At 41.8% G+C, this 20,735-nt stretch overlaps 1 protein-coding gene across 3 annotated transcripts; it reads left to right on the plus strand.

Moving 5' to 3' along the window:
* The first annotated feature begins 25 nt into the window (after positions 1-25).
* On the plus strand, positions 26-19,392 carry cpt1ab (carnitine palmitoyltransferase 1Ab (liver)). Of its 3 annotated transcripts, none has more exons than XM_084016991.1 (19): positions 26-48; positions 5,241-5,405; positions 5,949-6,091; positions 7,168-7,339; positions 7,857-7,958; positions 8,699-8,836; positions 8,988-9,065; positions 10,069-10,176; positions 10,835-10,922; positions 12,955-13,150; positions 13,630-13,818; positions 13,915-14,020; positions 14,207-14,323; positions 15,388-15,552; positions 16,027-16,158; positions 16,265-16,417; positions 17,134-17,247; positions 17,360-17,452; positions 17,546-19,392. In XM_084016991.1, the coding sequence occupies exons 2-19, from the start codon at positions 5,265-5,267 to the stop codon at positions 17,627-17,629; spliced, it is 2,319 nt and encodes a 772-aa protein (XP_083873117.1). In that variant the 5' UTR covers positions 26-48; positions 5,241-5,264; the 3' UTR covers positions 17,630-19,392. The 3 variants fall into 3 exon arrangements, with proteins under 3 accessions (XP_083873117.1, XP_083873116.1, XP_083873118.1); XM_084016990.1 differs by lacking the exon at positions 26-48 and adding an exon at positions 2,006-2,110; XM_084016992.1 differs by lacking the exons at positions 26-48; positions 10,835-10,922 and adding exons at positions 2,006-2,110; positions 11,413-11,497.
* Positions 19,393-20,735: the final 1,343 nt, after the last annotated feature.

The following is a 20,735-nucleotide window of genomic DNA, read 5'->3' on the forward strand; positions in this document are numbered from 1 at the left end:
TCTCTCTTAGTTTCCGTGTTTGATGGGCAGGGACTGAGCTAAAAGACGGTAAGTCATCTTATTTTCTGACTTTTTTTTTTAACTAATATGATACTTATAGTGAAACGAGGCGGGAGTCCTCCTCCTTCTTCCTTTTATTTTGCATAACTTTAGATAGATAGACAAGTATTTTCCTTCAAACAACGCGTTATCGATGACACGTTAACGCTAGCTTGTGGCATTCATGTTTTTTTAGGCATTTAGTAACGACCTAACTAAAGTTTTTGACTTTAAAATAAATACGTGCCAGGAAAACAATTGGAGGAATAAAGTCTGTAACCAAGAAAATAATAAAATGGCCACCTTGGGCCCTCTGGTGGATAAACACTAGACATGCACACAAGACTCTAGCTGTCTTTGGGAACCCCACAGAGGTGAATAGGGATCATGTATTACTGCAAATCTGACCTCTCTTGGTATATTTGACATTGTGTTGTTTCACCACACAAGAATCCTTTCACCAGTGGGTGGCTTCTACTTAATATATATGCTATTTGATGTGATTTCAAGTCAGTTATTTTAGTACTTAAGTACTTTTTTCTCTGATTTTGAACTGATTCACCACAAAACTTTTTCATAGAAGACATTTAACAGCTCTGAGTGGGAAAAGCACATGTATAAAATATACTCATAAGACACAGAGGCATTATTAGTAACACCTGTGCTTTTTATAGGACTAAGTGAAAATGTCTGCTGTGAAAAAGGCCTTTTACCAGACATCCTTGACAGACCTTTTACACAGTAGACAGTTTGACTGTACACTTTTTCATAGCAGCCATATTGCCATGTCATTGCAGGGTCAAAAGATGTAGTGTTCCTGTTCTGTTGAGCTGGTATTGTGCATGCTGCTCAAGTGGCAACCTTGAAGTCAATGTAGACGTGCCAAATACTGTAGTTCTTTGAATGGCCACTTGAGGCTGGGACCTGAAGCGAGTCAGTCCCCATTTGACCCCCATGTTTACAGTCTGTTGGTTTCCATAGCTAATGTCCTTGAAAACCTTACTTGATTTTAATTCTTTATATACCTCAATAAACCCATTTAAATTATTACACATAATTAAGGGCGTAGCTGCTTTGAGTGACATGTTGGCACCGTACCAGGTAGCTGTCTGCGGGGTCATCCCTATGTTCTCTCTGCCATACATTCCCACAGCACAAGGATGGCCCTTCCCTAATTATGTTATTAATTAAATCTACCGTGCTATGTCATTTCAACATGTCTGCTGTGGAAAAGATGTATAGTGGCTGACACCGACAATGCACAACCACACAGGTGTTTCCCATTATTTCTGGTTGATGAGACATTAATCAGGGGGGTTCTGTCCCTTCTTAAAAGGTACAGCAAAACAGAAGCCTCAAAAAGAGGTGTCTCAAGCATCGTCTGGGTCACTGTGGTGATGCCAGGCCACAATTCTTGGCAACTATTAAAGGAATGGATCTCATTAGCAATACCTCCAGCATAGTTGTGCATGAGTAACTCAGTTGTGGCCTGCACCAAGAGGGGTAGCAAGAAGCCCTTTTTTCTGAAGGTAACACCAAAGAGATCACTTAATAATGGCTACATTAAGGCGAGACTATGGAATAGCTCACTGGATCACTTGATGGAACTAAAAAAATCATTTGTGCGGGTGTTAGGTGTGTAATCTCCACTCAATTAAGAGTCTCTAAAACTAGTGACTAATTTTGACACTTTTTTTTTAAATGGAAAGGATGCTATTTTTAATACCATCATCTGAACAGCTCGTCATTCTGGGTACATGGAGTACTGGGTTCATGTCAATGGTGTTTGTGACGTCACCCTTCAGCATAATATACTTTGACCTCATATGACCCGTTTGATAGCGCGTCAAAAATGATATACCAGTAAATAATATATACACACCACTGGGGGGCGCTGTTTCCACAAGGACGTGTTTGGGGAAGGCCACTTGACTAAAAAGGGGCTGGCTGTGTACCCAAGTCATAGTGCACCCATTCATGCAGTGTATTAGCAGACAGTCGCCGCCGACAGCCGAGCCGTGTCTCATCCTCGTCTAAATAGAAAGCTTCGCTCTCTCTGACTGGTGTGTTGGTGAGTGATGATTATTTATTTATTTGTTTTTCTCCGGTACGTGTGTCAGCGTCGTCTCGCCGGTAAGGAAGTAGCTCTGAAAAATATGGTTGCAAAGACAACCAAATAAACGCGAAACAAAACCACCCCCTTCTTTTTGAGAGCTAGTCGCTATCTCTGCTCACGTTAATGACGGTGTGTCGTATTTCCTCGTCGTGTGTGTGCGGCGTTTACATGACGTAGCAGGCGGTTGGATTCCTCTCTTTCGCGTTGAAGGTAACCGGGTGACCGAGCGCCTCTTTCGGCCTGTTAGCAGTCAGAAATGTGAAGTTTTTACACTCAAATATCGACTCGTATTCAAGCTGAACCTCGAAGGGCAACTGTCTTGTGCGGGTTGTGAGAAATGTGCCGTAGAGGCCTCTTGAATACTGAATACGTGGATTTAAAAAAAAAAAAAAAGCTGTTGTGTCTTGACTTTCTGATTGACGTTATTGATCCATGTCAGGCACCTTGTTGTCAGCGTCCTGCGTCGTCCACACTACGAATGTAGGCAAAAGTCCAGGTAAAGGTCATCCATTGACAAGCTACCTGGCAACTCTAGTATTTACAACACACCTACCCTCCTTATTTTACAACAATAACATCGAAGGCCATCTCAGCGTGATAACGACGTGTTTATATAGAGAGAAATAATAGAAAAAGGGGTTGTAAATGTCACTTGCCAGTGAAGGTCAGTTCAACCCGATTTGTCACGGTGTCCCTTTTTTTGTGAAAGCATCGTCATAAGTGTAAACCACCACACATCTGGTTTATTTAAGCAACCCGAAAACGCTGGTTTATTTAGTGGATAAATGAAGAGAATGTCTGTCATTTTATTGACACCCGAGGGTGCACCCTATTGACCCAGTTTCAACCCCACACCACGTGGGCAGGATACTTGAGATAATACCAGAATAAATGTAACCTCTGTAAATGCCGCGGGTAATTAGTGTGGCGTTGAAGCTGTTTGTTGAAAGTGTTTAATTGTGACAAAAGGCTTCATGGTTATGCAGATATGCAGCGTTAAGTGCTTGGTGGATAGTTGACATGATTTAATGACGTCACACTGGCTTTTACGTCTGCTTTTTAAAATACAGACAATGGCGAAACGTCAATTATACAATATCCAGAACAAACGGTGTGTTTTCGTTGCGAACAGAATGAGATATTGCTCGTTGCGTAGCGGTGCTGGTGAGCACTGTGTTGCCATTTTTTTTTTTTTTTTTTACGCGGTATCTAAGCGGCGCAGCGCTGCGACCTTTCCCCTAGTTTCTGCAGCACACAGGGTGGATCATGTGATGTTGGAAAGTAGCTGGTGGGGGGAGGGAGGGAGGGAGGGAGGGGACTGGCTGCTCTGTGGAGGGATGGAGCTCCTTCTGAGGACTGAAACTGTAGAAACGACGTGCCCTGCTTTCAGAGTGCTCACGTTGAATGAAACAACAACAAAAAATGCACTCTGCAAAGACAAAAAAACAACATTGCATTACAGAATAAAAAATGAGCTTTGCAGAGAAACATTGCTGAAAAGGAAAGTGACAACCTAATACATGACGTTTGCATTATTACCACTGGATGCTGAACGTTTTTGCACTTTTGCATTTCCCCCCAGTCGTTTTTAGGCAGTTGCTTTATGTGCATGCTCAAGTGGCTATTGTATTTCGGACAGCATATGAAGGCAACTGGATGCCACAGCTAGAGTTTCATCACCCGCGATGGTCAAATGAGGGCATCGTTTTTTAAGTGAAGGCAAGTTTTCTGGGCCTCAAAAACCATGAAAGAGGTTTAAAATTCCTGTCATGTACATTACTAGGACGTGTATAATTTATAATCAGGGTTAACGTTTCATATCTCGTGTCCTTAAGAATTAAGGACATCCTAAAGATGCGTATTAAAATCAATCATTAAATCAGAAATATATTGCATATAGCAAAAGCCTTTGTAATGCTAATTGCCTTATTTCAGCTGCACAATCTATAAAATGCAATTAAATATTTAAATTACAAGTTATTTATAATAGACAAGGAATCTGGGAGGTAAGCATTGATGAGACACACTAGTGAAAACATAAGCTGTAGACCACACTCCCCTTAGATCAAGGTTATTTCCCAGAGCTCCCTGTTCTTTATTGAACATTTTGTGTCAAGAAGTTTTCCTCCAGTGAAGGTTGTGAATGATATCCGTGCCAAGAGTAGATGTTATGTCACCTCTAAGCTTTGCTAAGTCACCACACTCTCCCTCTTATCTCCCCTCACCATATCACATTTAAAAAAAATTAAATTAAAAATGTGCATCCGGACATTTAAACATGCAAATGGTTTGTTTTCCGTTGGCTCTTCTGTAGTAAAAGATAAAATGCCTCACCTGCCTAACCAGTTAAGTGGTGAGCTACTGACTCACCACAGTCTCCTCCCAGTGTATCTCCTGTGGTGTCAGCTTGCAGGACGCAGTTTAGTTTATGTAGTAGGAAAGCATGCACATGAAGGTGATTCCGGAAGGTCACCGCTCTCTCTTCAGGCTATTTCCTAATGAAGGATATGCTGTTTTTGTATTAATAATCATTATTACTACGCATGTTTAATGCAGGAGATGGCAAAATATCACTTTGGTGCTTTGGGTTAAGCTTTGAACTACTTTGGATATTTGATTTGTTATGTTTGTGTTTTTAGCAACCCTTAAGGTAACGTTTCACATGACCGCTTTCAGCTTTCTAAGATGTGGTCTAATGATTATTCACAGTCATTTGATCTGAGGCAGAATCAAAGCTAAATCAAGTTGTAAGCGAGATCAAGATGGTACAGAGTGTCGTTTGGAGACTACAGTATGGGATATCATAACTAAGAAACACCAGACTTCAGTCATGGACAGTTTTTACCTATAAACCTGTAAACTGTGAGTCCAAATAAGCTTTCCATATCCATTTAACTCAGTGTTAACTCTACGTCAGTGTTGCTTTCAAAGCCACTAAGAATAAAAATAAACTGGTCAACATGAAAAATTGTTCTGATAATGTAAATCTATCTGATCTTAATGTTCCATTTCCCTTTTTTATGGTTGCTCTAGTTTCTTGAAACTTCCTCTTCGCTAACCTTATTATCTATCGCTTTCCCCTCAGTGACCCTGTACAGTAGCAGCCACCATGGCAGAAGCTCACCAGGCGGTGGCCTTCCAGTTCACCGTCAGCCCCGATGGCATCGACCTCCAACTGTGCCACGAGGCTCTGCGACAGATCTACCTCTCCGGCCTCCACTCCTGGAAGAAAAGGTTTATCCGGTTCAAGGTAAGCTGTGCGGCATATATGGTTGTGTAAAGTCCACGGTTTTCTGTACAGTATGGGGGGGGGGATTTCATGATCTCTGACCTAGTTACTGTAACTGTTACGTTAACCCACTGTATGGTCACACACTCACACAAACAGCCAACAGGGACGGTAACCTTCCTGTCTGTTCTGTGTGTCATAAGCCTATTTGACTGTTTACACACAATCATACTGAATGCCTCAAACCCAAACACCTGCTAGCATTTTCCCAATTCCCTCTTTGTTTACACAGATTAATGATATCTCACATGGGTCAGCAGGATCCTAAACACTGTGTGTTATGAAATCAGCTGTTTAAAAAACAAGATCCGTATCCATGGGGGCGACATGGTGGATAGCACTGTTACCTTGTGTGGAGTTTGCGCGTCGGCGTTGGTTTTCTCCGGGTTCTCCGGCTTCCTCCCACAGTCCAAAGACGTGACGGGTTTATTGATGACTCTAAATTGTTGTGAATGTGACTCTGCTGACGTTTTTAACCTTTTCATTTGGTTTACCTTTCCATAGAATGGGGTAATGACTGGTGTGTACCCGGGCAGCCCTGGTGGGTTCATGGTAGTGGTTGTGTCCTACATGTCCTACAATAAATATCACGTGCTGGATCCCTCTCTGGGGTTGATTGCCAAGATGGGTCAACACATACCTATCAGGTAGGACCGCTGACTTCCTGAGATGCTGCCTCGCATGACATTGTGATTGTTTTTTTTTTCGATATGCAGACATAGAAAGTGGAAAAACCCTGCATTATTGGCCCAATATGATACACTGTTGAGACATAACAATGCATATTTGTTCACAACCTGGCACAGTGCCCCCTTCCAAAGCCCCTTTAGAAATGTATTGTATAGTACATATGTTGGCATTTGATCCAAAATATTTATTCTTGTATAAAAAAAAATATGGGAAAATGCACCATCTGGATTCAAATGTATTGCAGTGGCGATGAAAGGTGCCTCCTTCAGTTGCAGCTCTAGGTGAAGTTACACACTATTTGTTCACACTTTGCTCCTATTGTCCCCGCCACACCTCATCTTCACATGTTAACAATGTTGATCATGTTTAGTGATATTCAAATACCTCCCGTCCATATAAAGGTCGTGCCAACAGTGCTTGGAATTTCTCCTCAAGTCAAGCACATTGTTTAGGACTGTGTCATTAAGATTATTATTTCTTTTTGTGGAAAATCTTTGCATTACGAGCACATATTTTGTGTATGGTTAGAACACCTGTTGGTTTTTCACCGTTTTAAACACTGTGAAATTGCAGAAGTGAGTAATAAAGGTTTAGGATATTACCGTTGATAGTTAATCATTCATAGCATGTGTGTGTGTGGGGGTGTTTATAATCCCGTCAAGGTAAATGACATGCATTATCAAAATACTCAAAGTAACACATACCAAAGGTTGTGCTGAGGTGCTTCAAAGCAGGAAATACAATGTTGCAAACTTTAGCTTCTTATGCATCTGTGTAAGACAAACAATGTGTCCAAACAACAAGATCAACAATGTGTCCAAACAACAAGATCAACAATGTGTCCAATACACAACAATGTCAAAATGTGGCATTTCTTTAATGAGCTTCAAAGAAAGTTGGATATCTTAAATGTTGAATAATAGCCAGAATGTGTGAAAGATGTGGAACGTTTAAGGTAGTTTAATTTGCTCCTCTTTTATTGACCCCTTCTGTGTATTTGTTCACTCACGCCTGCCTTTGTCTCTCTCCACAGTCGATACATCTCCACAGACAACCAGAAGATAGTTGGAGGCGTTCTGGTGGGCACGGGCCTGTGGGTCACCATAATCATGATCATGAGGAATGTCCTAAAGGGCCTGTTGTCGTGGCATGGCTGGATGCATGCTCGCCACGGCTCTGTGTCCTGGTCTACTCGTCTGTGGATGGTGAGGCCATGAATGTGCTCCGCTGTTCAATTCACTTTGCAGCGGATTCGGACAGGAATGTCTCATGCGGTTCTTTTCATTACAGAATTAAGTTTTTCATAACTTTTGAGCAGTAGATCCATAATTCCCCAAGTATTTATTTAAGTTCAGGCTTGACTGTTCTTGATTAAAGTAGATATTCCAAATAAAAACAGGGTTAACTTTAGTATACCTTCCATGCTGAACTGCATTTAAGTTGTGGTGCATTACTAATTTGATGTAAATTAATTGAAGCCTTCTATGCATTGCTGACATTAATTTCCTTTGGCATATACTTTAAAAAATACCCCGAATCAAGTCAACGATACAAGTTATGTTTGAACTTATAAGACACAGTTCTTGGGTGAAGTGTATGCCGTACTATAGGTGGCGGTGCTACTATGGTATTTTGAGTTTAACCCACAGGTTACATGTTTGCACTTTGCCTCATACCTTACCCCCCCTCTCCCTTCTCTCCCTATCTGTCCTTCCTGTCCAGATACTAGTGAAGGTGTTCTCCGGCAGGAAGCCAATGCTCTACAGTTTCCAGAACTCCCTGCCCCGGCTACCTGTCCCCAGTATCAAGGACACCTGCAGAAGGGTAATTTCCCCTGTTATGTCTTTATTGGTCTTAATGGTCCTAGTAGTTGGACTGGGACCAAAGTTTGTATTTTCATGAAAATCAGAGGCTCAAAGTCAAACTGAACAGCATTTCAAGAGTATCCAGCTTCCTTATGGTGATGTATTTGTACATTTAGACGCTTTTGTCCAAAGCAATAAGTACATTTATGGAAAGAAATAAACACAACATTTAATTGCCGATAAAGTAAGAGCAGTATTTAAGTAACAGGATAGACCAGTATGTTAAAACATTGGCAGGAACTAGTTTGATCGCTCAAAAGATTAGCTGACGATCTTCTCTAGCTCTGTGCAGAGCCGTAGTCGCAGATTGCTGGATGGATATCATGCTATTATTTGTTTAAATTGGTTAGCCCTAGCTGATGTAAGCATGCTTCATATTCTGTTGTAGCTATTTAATACTACTGAATTGCATATACATCCATATCTCTGAAGCAGGTATTTGGTTTAAAAGAGCAAAGAAATGCCACTCAACTTCAAAATACCCTTAGTCACATCTATGAAGATTTTGGCAAGACTGCAAAAACAAAGTAAAATCAGCTTAATGTCTAGCCACAAGTCACATTAACTGCATGCCTGTCTCACCCCTTCCTTATCTGTCTCCAGGAGAAAGAATAGATGACTCATCTTTCTGGCCTATCTGCTCTCTCCTGGTTTAAAAACCAATAACCCTTCGTTTTACTGACTTCTCTGTGTTGATAGTACCTGGAGTCAGTACGCCCACTGATGGATGATGAGAAGTATGAACGGATGGAGGGCCTGACTAAAGACTTTGAGAAGAACCTGGGACCCAGACTGCAGTGGTACCTCAAACTCAAGTCCTGGTGGGCCTCCAACTATGTGAGTGAGAAAGAATTCCTCTCCCTTTTCACTCTCCTCCACTCTTTTCTCACAGTTTTGGATGCCGTCCTGATTGGGAGAGAAAAAAAGCTGTGCTTCTAATAATGTCACCCACTTCCCTTTCTCCCCTCCCTGTTTTTATGCTGCTCAGGTCAGTGACTGGTGGGAAGAGTATATTTACCTAAGAGGTCGCGGGCCCATCATGGTCAACAGCAACTATTATGCCATGGTAAGACATCTCTACCTGAGTAACTCATAGTAAACATTGGCTCATCCCTTTGTTTAAAGATTAGTGACGCATTCTCTGAAGGTGTGTGTTTGTTGTTCTAAACGTATTCCAGAAGTGGATTTGTTTATTCAAATTGTACTCAAATGTTTAATCTTCAAATAATGACACAACAGAGTAAAATGTGCCTGCTAAGATGTGTTTTATATTCAATATTCTAATATTCTACCAAACACATCTTGGACTCAATTGTACATTTTAGCCATTCATACTGAAATAAATTGTATTTAAAAACATTTTTTTTTAAAAGTTATCAGTCTGAATAGAGAGGTTGATTGTACCTAAATTGTACAGTTGTAGCTTCTTGCTTTATAAAATTTAATTTTATTCCTTCAACTTTTATTTGACTGAATAGTGTCTGGCATTAATGTTATGAGATTGGATAGATTTGCAGCATACATTTGCCACTGTTGTTATCTTATGAATACATATTCAAATATTATATTCTATGCAAGGTAAGGGCACACACTTGGCGCTGCACCCATGCTTCTGTCTCAGAAGAACTAATTACGACTGCAGTCTTGGGAATTTCACCATCCTGGCTGGCAAAGCTACAATCACTGCGTTACATTTTGTCTTTTTACTAGTGTCCAGGCATGAGTCATTGCCCCGAGAGACGCACAGTACTGTTGGTCTGTTTTGTGTCTGTGTACATAGCTGGTATAAATGGATTTCTGCTCTTGCTTACGGAGCCATATCCTAAAAAGAACTCTGGAAGGAGACTTGGTATGTGGTCAGTGGAGCAACACTTGTGCTTGAAATAGCAGGTCATGATAGCTAACTGTATGTGTGCGTACAGTCCTTGACCAAAATAACAACAAAGAATCTATGAGCGGATCACATGGTGACATTATGTTCAGTGCGTCACATGTCCTTGTTTTGTTTGTGTGTGTTGGATGAAATGTGAGGGATTAATCATTTATTACTGTTCATTTTCTTTCTCCAGGATTTCCTGTATGTGTTCCCCACCTCCATCCAGGCTGCCAGGGCAGGTAATGCCATCCATGCTATCATGCTCTACAGGAGAAAACTGGACCGAGCCCAGATCAAACCAGTGAGTAAAGAGCTGGTTCACTCCTTCAATTGTTTTATTGAGCTTTGCTTTATCCAGAGACTGTGCTCAAGATGTTATACAAACTCCATTAGCACATATGTGACTATAAAAATCGTATGTTAATGTTTAACTTTCTTATTTATTATATTTTATCGACTATTAGCTCACAAGTTTACAATGAGAGCTGCTTATCTTTCACAACCCTTTCTTGTGTACTCTTAAAGTATGTTTGTTATCTCGTAATGACTATGCAGACACTTGTTATCCTCGGCTTGCTGTTTCTTACTGACTTTGGAATGAGCATGCTCTGTGCTTTTTGCTTTTTTTTTAGTAGAGCTATGATTACCGGCAAAGTGAAATCGCAAGCATTTTGTAAAGGCTTACTGAGTACAGCTTTATGAATGCTGGTGATCTTCTCCCATTCCTTTTGTCAGTCCTTTCCCTTTACTGGTCTGCATGATGCTTAAGTGCAAATTCTTTTTACATTTGCACAGTCCTGACACACTTTGTACAATATGTTGCATAAACACACTCTTGCCAAGACAAACTGTATGCACATATACAAACTGCAATGCATGAGCTCGCTCTGTTACACTCTCACATTCGGTTGTCTTTGTTTTACTGTTTTGTCCCTTCGCTGTATCGGACGCTACGTTAGATATACTTGCTGGCAAACAAGGTTCCTCTGTGTTCGGCTCAATGGGAGCGGATGTTTAACACCACCCGCGTCCCTGGTTTGGAGACAGGTAAGAGGAGGGCACATGTCCCCCCCGTGTCCTCTAAACCCCTACCCCGACCCTAGCTTTTGCCACGGCAACAGCCTTTGGAAACTCTGACTACTAGACTCATTCTCAACAGCACAGCCCTGGAACAATCACATTGGATTTCATTTAGGCATCTATTTGAGAGGTATAAATATCTAAATTTAGTAGTGTAAATATGTAAAATCAACTACATTTTAGTGCAAATCTTGCTGCAAATATCAGGGCTTTGCTGGAGGCACTGAGATTGTAGACCACTAGTTTCTGGACCCTGCAGTCTCTCTCCTTGGCAGCTTTCTTAGGCCCCTTGTCCTCCTTCACACATCTTATCAAACCAATCCTCATCGCTCTCTCTCCACTTCATCCATGCCCCTGTCCGTCCGCGTAGGTGTGTCTCCCGCCGCTCTCTGGGGATTAGTGACCTAGTGAATTAGTTTGTCATCTCTGTGTTTGACTCTCCCCTTTTGCTTTTCAGCTCATGCTCCTACACACTATTCCCATGTGCTCAGCCCAATACGAGTCTATGTTCAACAGCTGCCGTGTCCCAGGTGTAGACACAGGTAGAGTCTTTAGCAGCGCCGCCTCCTCCCACACTACCTCCTACTGTATTTATCCTTGGGACATTTGTCCTTGTGTTTTTTGAATTAGAAATAAGCTGACCTCCATGAACAAATAATGCATGTGTGAAGGTCTATGCACATTGAAGGACTAATTTGCATGTGACTGAAGTGGCGATAGTGTTAACGTAAGACCTGAAATGTCAACAGTGTTCTGCTGGCCATGCATAAAAAAAAATATATACATATGTTTATAGGGAATGTATCCATAATATTTCACATACAGTTGAGTATGTGTTCACAGATGATAAAATACTATTATCACTTTAACTCATTAGTGGTGCTCATAGTTGGTTTAGCGTTAATGCGAGGGGACAGGAAGCTGTTCTGATGCAGAAATGTCACAATAGGCTTTTTTTAAAGCAACTTAGACATGGGATTTTGTGCCGTTGGTCAGTTTTAGAAGAGATTGAAGGATACGTAACGTGCATGGACTGTGTGGAAATGACCTATAATGCATGATATAACACTCAGTCCTGTAGCCAAGGCGAGGACCGCCGCTTCTGTACGAAAGCTCGAAGCCTCAGGACCAGATGTTGAGCTGTGATGTCATCTAAACGCTGGACACTTGAGGCCCTGATAGACTACTTTATCTGTCTAGCTTTAGAGGACAGGAGTGGATTATGATTAATTTAATATAAATGTATAAAAAAGTGTATTAATATAAGCGATACATGGATATGACTTTACAGTTTAACTATCAGGTTAAAAGTACTTGAATACAACTTATTTCTTAGTGCAAGTTTTATTTAGATAATGCACTCTCAGTGGTCATACGCCCCATATTTATATTTGTAGTATATCAGGCTGGCAGTATTACCTGGGTGTGAGGTGGTTGGTGCTCTTGGGGTTGGCCCTCGTGTAAGTATCCCCTCCTTTTTGTCTTGCCTGTAATGAGGTACAATGCCTGTTTGAACACCATCAGCATAACCAAAACAATACCATAACGTTGTATCAAATTGCAAAGTGATGCATTTGGATTGGTTTCTCCTGGTTTTGCAAAGTGCTCTTCAAACAAGCATGGCCTCAGTTCATTTTTATTCCAAACCACCACCCTGTTCCCAAATTACTTTCCCCTTTTCATCTCACTCCCCGCACGTCCCATTTCAAGCTGCCGTAGTTTTTGGACTGGATAGTATCCCATCATGTAGTATAATTTTGAATTAAATTGTTTATTTGCCCTCCAAAGTAATATAAGAAGAGAAATCTGTGCGTGTTGTGGATATCACACCATTTCACTGCTGTAACCATGATCGGGTTACTAATATTTCTATTCCCAGAAATTAAATGCTGTGACATCCACGCTCTAAGATACACACATCTGTGACATCACCCCCAACACTGCAGTTGTCATGTCTTTCTCTGTTGTCCTCTGTTTACCATTGGTCCCTCTCTTCCAGACACCCTTCAGCACGTGAACGAGAGCAAACACATAGCTGTGTACCATAAGGGCCGTTTCTACAAGGTGTGGATGTTCTATGACGGGCGGCTGCTGTTGCCACGGGAGATAGAGCAGCAGATGGAAAGGATCTTGGCCGACAAGTCCGAGCCATTGCCAGGAGAGGAGCAGCTAGCCGCACTTACTGCAGGGGACAGGTGGGTGGCATTCCAGAGCCGGCTGCTGCCAGAATTGATTTACATTCCAGCCTAACGGCGAGTAAAGAAATACAGTCTGTAAATGGACATCATTAAGTCGGGTAAAAATGTGCATTCTGCAGTTATATATCGTGATTATAATGAAAACATACAGTCATAGATAAAGGTTAAGCCTCATGCACCAATAGCTACATTTTTGTCTTTTTAATTTTTAAAACATTTCGACTGTGTTGATGCATAATACATCTTGGCAAGGGTTCAAGGTTTGGTTTTTGTGGGTGTCGATGAGGTGGTCAGGTGCAAGTACTGATTATCTTTTATGACTGTTTTTTAAGGTAGGGAAGGGTGTGGCAGTGAAGTTAACTTCCTTCCAATTCATCACACTTATGCAACACTTGGTTGCACTGAAGTAGGCTAGACTGCTGTAAGGCACTGCTTGAGATCCTCCTGAATAAAGGCTGTTGTTGGTCCTTCTGTAGGACCCCATGGGCCAAGGCTCGTGAAACCTATTTCGGCCGTGGTAAGAACAAGCAATCTCTGGACATTATTGAGAAGGCAGCCTTCGTTGTGACCCTCGATGACACTGAGCAGCGCTACGATGCAAACAACCCAGTCAAGTCTCTGGACAGCTACGCAAAGTCACTCCTGCACGGAAAGTGCTACGACAGGTGGGGCGGATAAACTTCATACAGTTTTGTTTCAGATTATTAAACAAGTTCATATATTATTAAACTGATTCCCCTGGGGGTTTTTTTGTCATTCAGATGGTTTGATAAATCCTTCAACCTGATAGTTTTTAAGAACGGCACCATGGGACTGAACGCAGAGCATTCCTGGGCTGATGCTCCAATCATTGGCCATCTCTGGGAGGTACGACAATGTCGTTTTTATCAAATTAAATTCTCCTTTTTGCAACCCAACTTCTTATTATGTCACAAAGAATAAATCAGGAAATTGATGTTATCTTTATTTCTTCCATGGAAAACTATAAAAGGACCATATTTATCTTTGTCTTCCATTTCTTTGACTTAGTCCTGTTTAATCTTTGTGTTGCAGCACGTTCTCTCCATGGACCCTGTTAGGTTGGGATATACTGAGGAGGGTCACTGCTGTGGGGAGCCCCACCCCAACCTGCCGGGTCCTCAGAGACTGTCGTGGGACATCCCTGCTGAGGTAAGGCGTGGACTATGCTCAAAAGGTGCTACTTCATACCAAATGTTCACCGACCACATTGGAAGGCAAAAGCATTTGAAAGAACATGATGATCATTTAAATGTGGGGATGATTGAGCACGCTTTTAGATTATTGCGTTGCACTTGTTTGTTCTCATCAAAAGGGACAGAAACAGGCGCCGGTTACACTCGTCTTTTCAGACTTTTGTTATCGGCTGCGTGAGATCGGAAACCGGCTGGGTTCACAAATGTTTGTCGACATTTGAGACATTTCAATGCAACCTGCGTGTCTAGATAGTGATCGTAAATATTTTGTGGTGAAAGGAGCAGCTGTAACAAGGTGGTAAACGCATTTAGTTTCTGATTATTATTTTTTTTAGACAGCAGGACTCCAGCCTCCAGGTTTCCTCCTCTCTTCCCTTTGCTCTCCTCAGGACAGTAACCCCCTTGTGTGGGGAAGATGATGTGAGACTTAATTTTAATTTGTCCTCGCCCACGATCTGAACACACCTCACTGAGATCCAGACCCATTGGACCAGACTTAACAGTTGATGTGTCCTGGCATGATCGGATGACAAGTCACATTGAAAAGACGAGTGAAATCACAGCCAAAAAAAGAAGTTCAATAGAATGTATGAAACGGGTTTGAATGTAAAATTGTCGGTTTTGGAAAGCCGACGGATGCAGTCCAACGGCAGGAAGGTGTGGGATGAGGGTGTTCACAAAGCTGTTTGACCATCTGACCAGCTCATCTGAAGCTACTAACGGCTGAAGACTACCAGAACTCTCCACACTGGACTCATACTTGGGATTTGATATATTTATAGGGCTTGGCTTCCCTCTGGTGGTAGCTTAATCTCTGTGCACCATATTATTTCTTAAATTCATACATGTAGAGAAAGGGCTGTTGGGTGAAATTCAAGATGTGACTACGATATACTAATGTCTCTGATGTGCATTTTATTAATCTAAGTTTTCTTAATTGTTTTGTCTTTTAAGTGTGCTGTCAGCCATGCCTCTCTGCTCAGTCTAACATATGACACTGTCGTATGTCACTTCCTCTAGTGCCAGGAGGTCATCCAGAGCTCTCTGACCGTAGCCAGAAGTCTGGCTGATGATGTGGACTCTCACATTTTCCCCTTCAGTGACTTTGGCAAGGGTCTGATCAAGAAGTGCCGCACCAGTCCGGATGCCTTCATCCAGATCGCCCTACAGCTGGCCCATTTCAGGGTGAGTACGTCCATCTCACTGGTGTCTAAGCAGTGTCATGACTTAGTAAAAGCAAGCATATATTTGTCATTTAGTGGACTTTAGCATGTTATGCTTATAATAACAGTCCAGTGACATTCTTCTGAAATTCCAGCAGAGGGCAATGTCAACTTGCAAGCAAATGTGCCGTTAAAGCGCCTCAAATCTTTGTTATGATTCAGGTTGAGATTGTTTTATCCTGTTCATTTTGCAGTTTATTTGATGATACAAAACAAACACATATGAGAAGGGGGCATTAATCTGACAAGTTTGCTAATTTACATACACTCTTAACATTTAGCTTCATATAATTGGTTAATTAGCGACCTTGGCCTTTTTAGATATGGTTTTTCATATTCATGTTTCTCTTATTCATTCAATCCCTTGTGTGTGTATAAGTAAGACACATAAAACTGCTTTGTTTTTTTAATGCTGATCCATATTGTCTCCCAACAGGACAAGAAGAAGTTCTGTCTGACATACGAAGCCTCCATGACGCGTCTGTTCCGCGAGGGCCGGACAGAAACGGTGCGCTCCTGCACCATGGAGACTTGTGCCTTCGTCCGCGCAATGATCAAAGATGAGACGGTAAAAAACTGAACAGCACATCGCACCACTGATTACTACTCACTGATTAGTAAAACAGAATGAGCTGCGTACTTGATTAACAGTTTTGCTTTCTTGTCTGTTCCAGAGAGAAGAGCGTCTCAAGTTGCTCAAACTGGCAGCCGAGAAGCACCAAAACATGTACCGCCTGTCGATGACAGGAGGGGGCATCGATCGCCACCTTTTCTGTCTCTACGTAGTTTCCAAATATCTTGGAGAAGACTCACCTTTCCTCAAGGAGGTAAGAGGTGTTGTTGCACGCCTGAAAGCTCAAATGGCTCATGTATATTGCCGTGATGCAACGTTCAAATGAAACTTGTGAGCTTGTGGCTACAACATGGGAAGTCGGTCATGAGATCGCCGTGTTGTTGGGCGTCTAGAAGTTACCGAGGTTAACCTTTAAACAGGCTACATTTTCCTTATTGTATGATTACGAAGAAATACTAAAATGACAGCATATTAACTAACCAGTCAACCATTGAATTTGCCAAATACATCATTTTGATGCAACTTCAGGAGGAGTGGGAGGTGATCGAAATCAATCTTGTGCAATTATTTAAAAAAAGAGAACCACACGGATGATTCTGCTATTCTAGACTTATCTTAACTTAATCTAGAACACGCTTCAGGCTTCCACTTCCTTTTCTCTGGTTAAAAAAATGAGTAAATTGTCTTTTGTATACTTTCTGTGTTATACCATGTTAATAAATGTGCATGTTAAGCAGTCATCATTTAAATCAGGCAAAACTATTTAGTAAAAAAGCCCATTTCTCCACCTTCCACTTAAATGTGGCATATTTTAACCCAGCTCATCACTGTGTTATATAACTTGTGCTTATCCTGCTCATCCCTCAATACTTTTCCACTGAGTATCTAATAAAGGAAGAATGTCTTCTACATCAGGCCTGCTTGGGCTGAGACCCGGAGAATTAAAATGCATGTTCCCTTCGTGTTTAGGTCCTGTCTGAGCCGTGGAGGCTGTCCACCAGTCAGACGCCTCTGCAGCAGCTGGAGCTGTTTGATCTGGTCAGGCATCCTGAGTACGTTTCCTCCGGAGGTGGATTTGGTCCAGTAAGTTACCCATCAGTCTTTTTCTTTTTACAATAAGGTTGTGCAGTCTTTCTGCGACAGGAAACATGTCACACAAAATAGACCCTCATTTCCTTCCGCTTGTGTCCTAAAGGTGGCTGATGATGGTTACGGCGTCTCCTACATCATCGTGGGTGAGAACCTCATCAACTTCCACATCTCCAGCAAACACTCGAGCCCAGAAACCGTAAGTCCGATTCCATTGATGGATTTAGATTCTTCGCTGTCGATTATTTGAGGAGACTTGTCTGAAGGGTCTTTTCTTTTCGCTTTATTTCAGGACTCCCACCGTTTTGGCGCCAACATCCGACAGGCCATGCTTGACATTCTGGATCTCTTCCAGCTTGACAAGAACGCCAAGTGATCAGCCCTCCCCATGGGTGGAATAAACATGAGAAGATGTTTTTAGAAATGTAGAGAGAAATGTACTCTTCCTGGAGTTTGTACAGAATCAAATATTGGATTTGGGTTTTTTTTTTTTTTATTTAATTGATGTAACAGATATAAGGATGATTGAGTGTTTTTGTCGATATCTGTATGAGGCGTTTATGCGTACTGTATGTATAGGGAAGCAGAGATTCTGGTATTATGGGTACAGGTAGTGCGCAGATCAAAGTTTTTATTCGCAGGACTGTTCGCTCGGGTGCCTTAGTGACCCGCTAATGTAAAAAGGGCAAAAAGAGAGGGGGAGGGGGCTCTAGTCTGATGTCTAGTCTGTATCACCACACTGAGACACGTGTCAGCGGCAGGATTTTTCAGTAGCATCGTCCAATATTTTAACCTCGTCTTGAGTTGAGCTCAATTTTGTCCCAATTTTGAAAAATCCTCATTATTTAGTGTTTTTTAGGTTTTCTTCCAGGTACCGAGTCATGTGGAACTGGCCAAAGCAAACGTAACGTTAAATATCATCCACAAATTGCATGTTGCATGATGTTTCCTCAATTTCACATGGCTCCTATTAAACACAAAGTCTGAACAATTGTATCCAGTAATCTTATACCTGCAGAGGCCAGAAGAAATAATACGGTTGATCTGTAATTTAATATAATTGATGGTTTAAGTCTAATTACAAGAAAAACAAATATCCGGATGATCTGTAACGGTGGGATCCTGGAGAGCAACAGAAGGCGGGGAGCTCATCAATAGATCAACATTGCCTTTCTGAGTGCACGGCCCGTGTGTTTCAGCTGCTATGATTTCACGACGGAGCGTGCAGGCGGATCCTCTTCGTGTTTGTGTGTTTGTCGTTTTCATACTCAGGTTTTTCTAACTTGGCTTAGTGTTCTTGGGTGCTGGCTACATTGGAAGATTAGCGCTTGTGTTGCAGAGTACATGTGCAACAGTAGAAGAAATTGAGACGCAGTTCAAAGCCATGTGACCCCCGACGAGCTGCCGGGTTGGATAACGTTAAGTCTGCTGTGGAAGTGAGAGGATTGGCAGGACGGCTTGTGTGTTTCTGGGGTGACTGGCTGACGGCACGTGGCTTTCCTGCTGTTTCTTGTGTTTTAGAAAAAAAAAAAGAGTTGGTTAACCGTACTTCAACTCTGTTGTGCACTCCGTGACCGGTCCTTTAGTTCAAACTAACCAATACCAAACGAGCTTGGTAGCGATTTGTCGGTTGTCAGTTGCAGCGTAGTCGATATGAGATGAAGAGTCGCTTGTTAGGTCGTGATGTCTCTCCGGTAAAAATAGGAAATCATTGTTTTTAATAAAGCAGTGCTTGGGAAGAAGGCTGTCACATAGGAACACATTTCAAATATGTACATGTGAGTTCATCATATTTATTTTTTCATGTTTTAACCACTTTATTAAAGAAAACATGCATATTTACCTGCTGAATGTGGCGAATGATTAGCACTATAAGGTGATGCTTTGCTGATTTTTAAGAAGTGAAACAGACGAAATGCTTTTTTTCTTTTTCTTTTTCTTTTTGTCATCACAGATGTTGCCAGTATGTTGTAGTTGTATGACTTTTTATCCCAGTAGACCTCATGTTTACACTGCTGCATGGATTTTGAAGATGAAGCTGTACATGTTTGCCTTTTAATTTTAAGATGGCGTTAAAAGACAAGCAGCTGATATACCAAAACAAGTTTTAACAATAAACTGAATGTCCGACAGCTGTAACACTTTGAGTATATTATCTCTTACTTAAAATGTGTGTTTTTCTTTCTTTTTTCTATCTGTTTAATTTCCCAACTCAGAGAAGAAATACATGGCATTTGCTTCCATTCTTGGAAAACACCAAGAAATGTATCTGATTGACATTTTTGTTATTTGATATTCTCAGTTAAAACACGCCTAACTTTAGGTTATTGCAGTTGACATGAATGTTTAACACATTTCATGGCAATCCATTCAACAGTTGTGGTGACGTTTCATAAAAAAAAATATATATTTTACATATTTTGTGAGAGCACCAATGGCGAGCCCTGCAATATCATCGCGATATCGTTATCGAATTAGAATAATGTGATATTTTCACCATATCGCCCTCCCACCATGATAGTCCGGTCCTGGTTTATTTCAATGTGAGACCCTCATCTGCCATCAGAGTTGATCCGTTTTTCTCTGACGATCAGTAAACCTCCTGAATCCGGTCCGGTGTGAAAATGAGATCATTCCTTCCGTGGCTCGGTGTTTACTCAATCAAAGGGAAGCTGCGGCATGCCATCTGGCCAGGTGGTCGGGCTCAAGTGGACGGCACCCGGGAGCCAGATTCGTCTCTGGGGGTATTAATAACCCCCCCCCCCCCCCCCACCACTGGGGCCGTCGGCGTATATTCAGCTATAAGCTTGAATTAAGCAGAAGATGCTTAAAGGCGTTGCGAGGTGACAGATTTCAAAGGAGGGTGTAGGCAGGAAGTCATCACTTGTGTCAGTTTCCCTTTAGCTCCTGTTCACCACATACAGTCACACACGTCTCCACAATATCACACCCGCCCTGATGTCACCCTGCCTTTGGCTTCCGATAGCAAGCTACCATTTCAAAACTGCATTCCTGAGGTCTGCTTACTCCTCATCTACTCTGGGAACCTGCAGTCTGGCTACTTGGAAAAAAGAAGAAAAGGTTCACTCTTAAAAACCAGCTCTTTGTTTTCTTTTCTGTGCATTAAAAACAATGTCTCGACACAAAGGAGAAGTAGTACCTCCTCTATCTGCGAGACAAACCGTGACGGATCCATACGCCACAATCAACAGACTTCAGCCCGTCTGGCTTCTGGACAACAAGCCTTTAAATTGTACACCTAATTGGCAAGCTGGAAAACCCATTCACTGAAGAGCGCCCTCCCTGAAACCTAAAACCTTGACTTGCACTTTCTAAAAGTAGCCCCACGGCCTCTGCTTGTCACCCGTTTTTAATTCATGTCCCACTTCACCCCTCCAAGAAGAGAGGGGAGCGAACGTCGCCTCTTGGGCTTAATAAGATAATCATTGACGCAGGAGCCCGAGATCTTGCCCTGTATCGGT

This window comes from Eutrigla gurnardus (genome assembly GCF_963514095.1).
Source record: "Eutrigla gurnardus genome assembly, chromosome: 9".
NCBI lineage: Eukaryota > Metazoa > Chordata > Actinopteri > Perciformes > Triglidae > Eutrigla > Eutrigla gurnardus.

Coding starts and splice junctions, on each gene's coding strand:
- cpt1ab (XM_084016991.1), top strand. CDS start 5,265: ATGGCAGAAGCTCACCAGGCGGTGGCCTTCCAGTTCACCGTCAGCCCC. Junction 13,151..13,629: donor GCACTTACTGCAGGGGACAG/GTGGGTGGCATT, acceptor GTCCTTCTGTAG/GACCCCATGGGCCAAGGCTC. Junction 15,553..16,026: donor TACAGCTGGCCCATTTCAGG/GTGAGTACGTCC, acceptor GTCTCCCAACAG/GACAAGAAGAAGTTCTGTCT.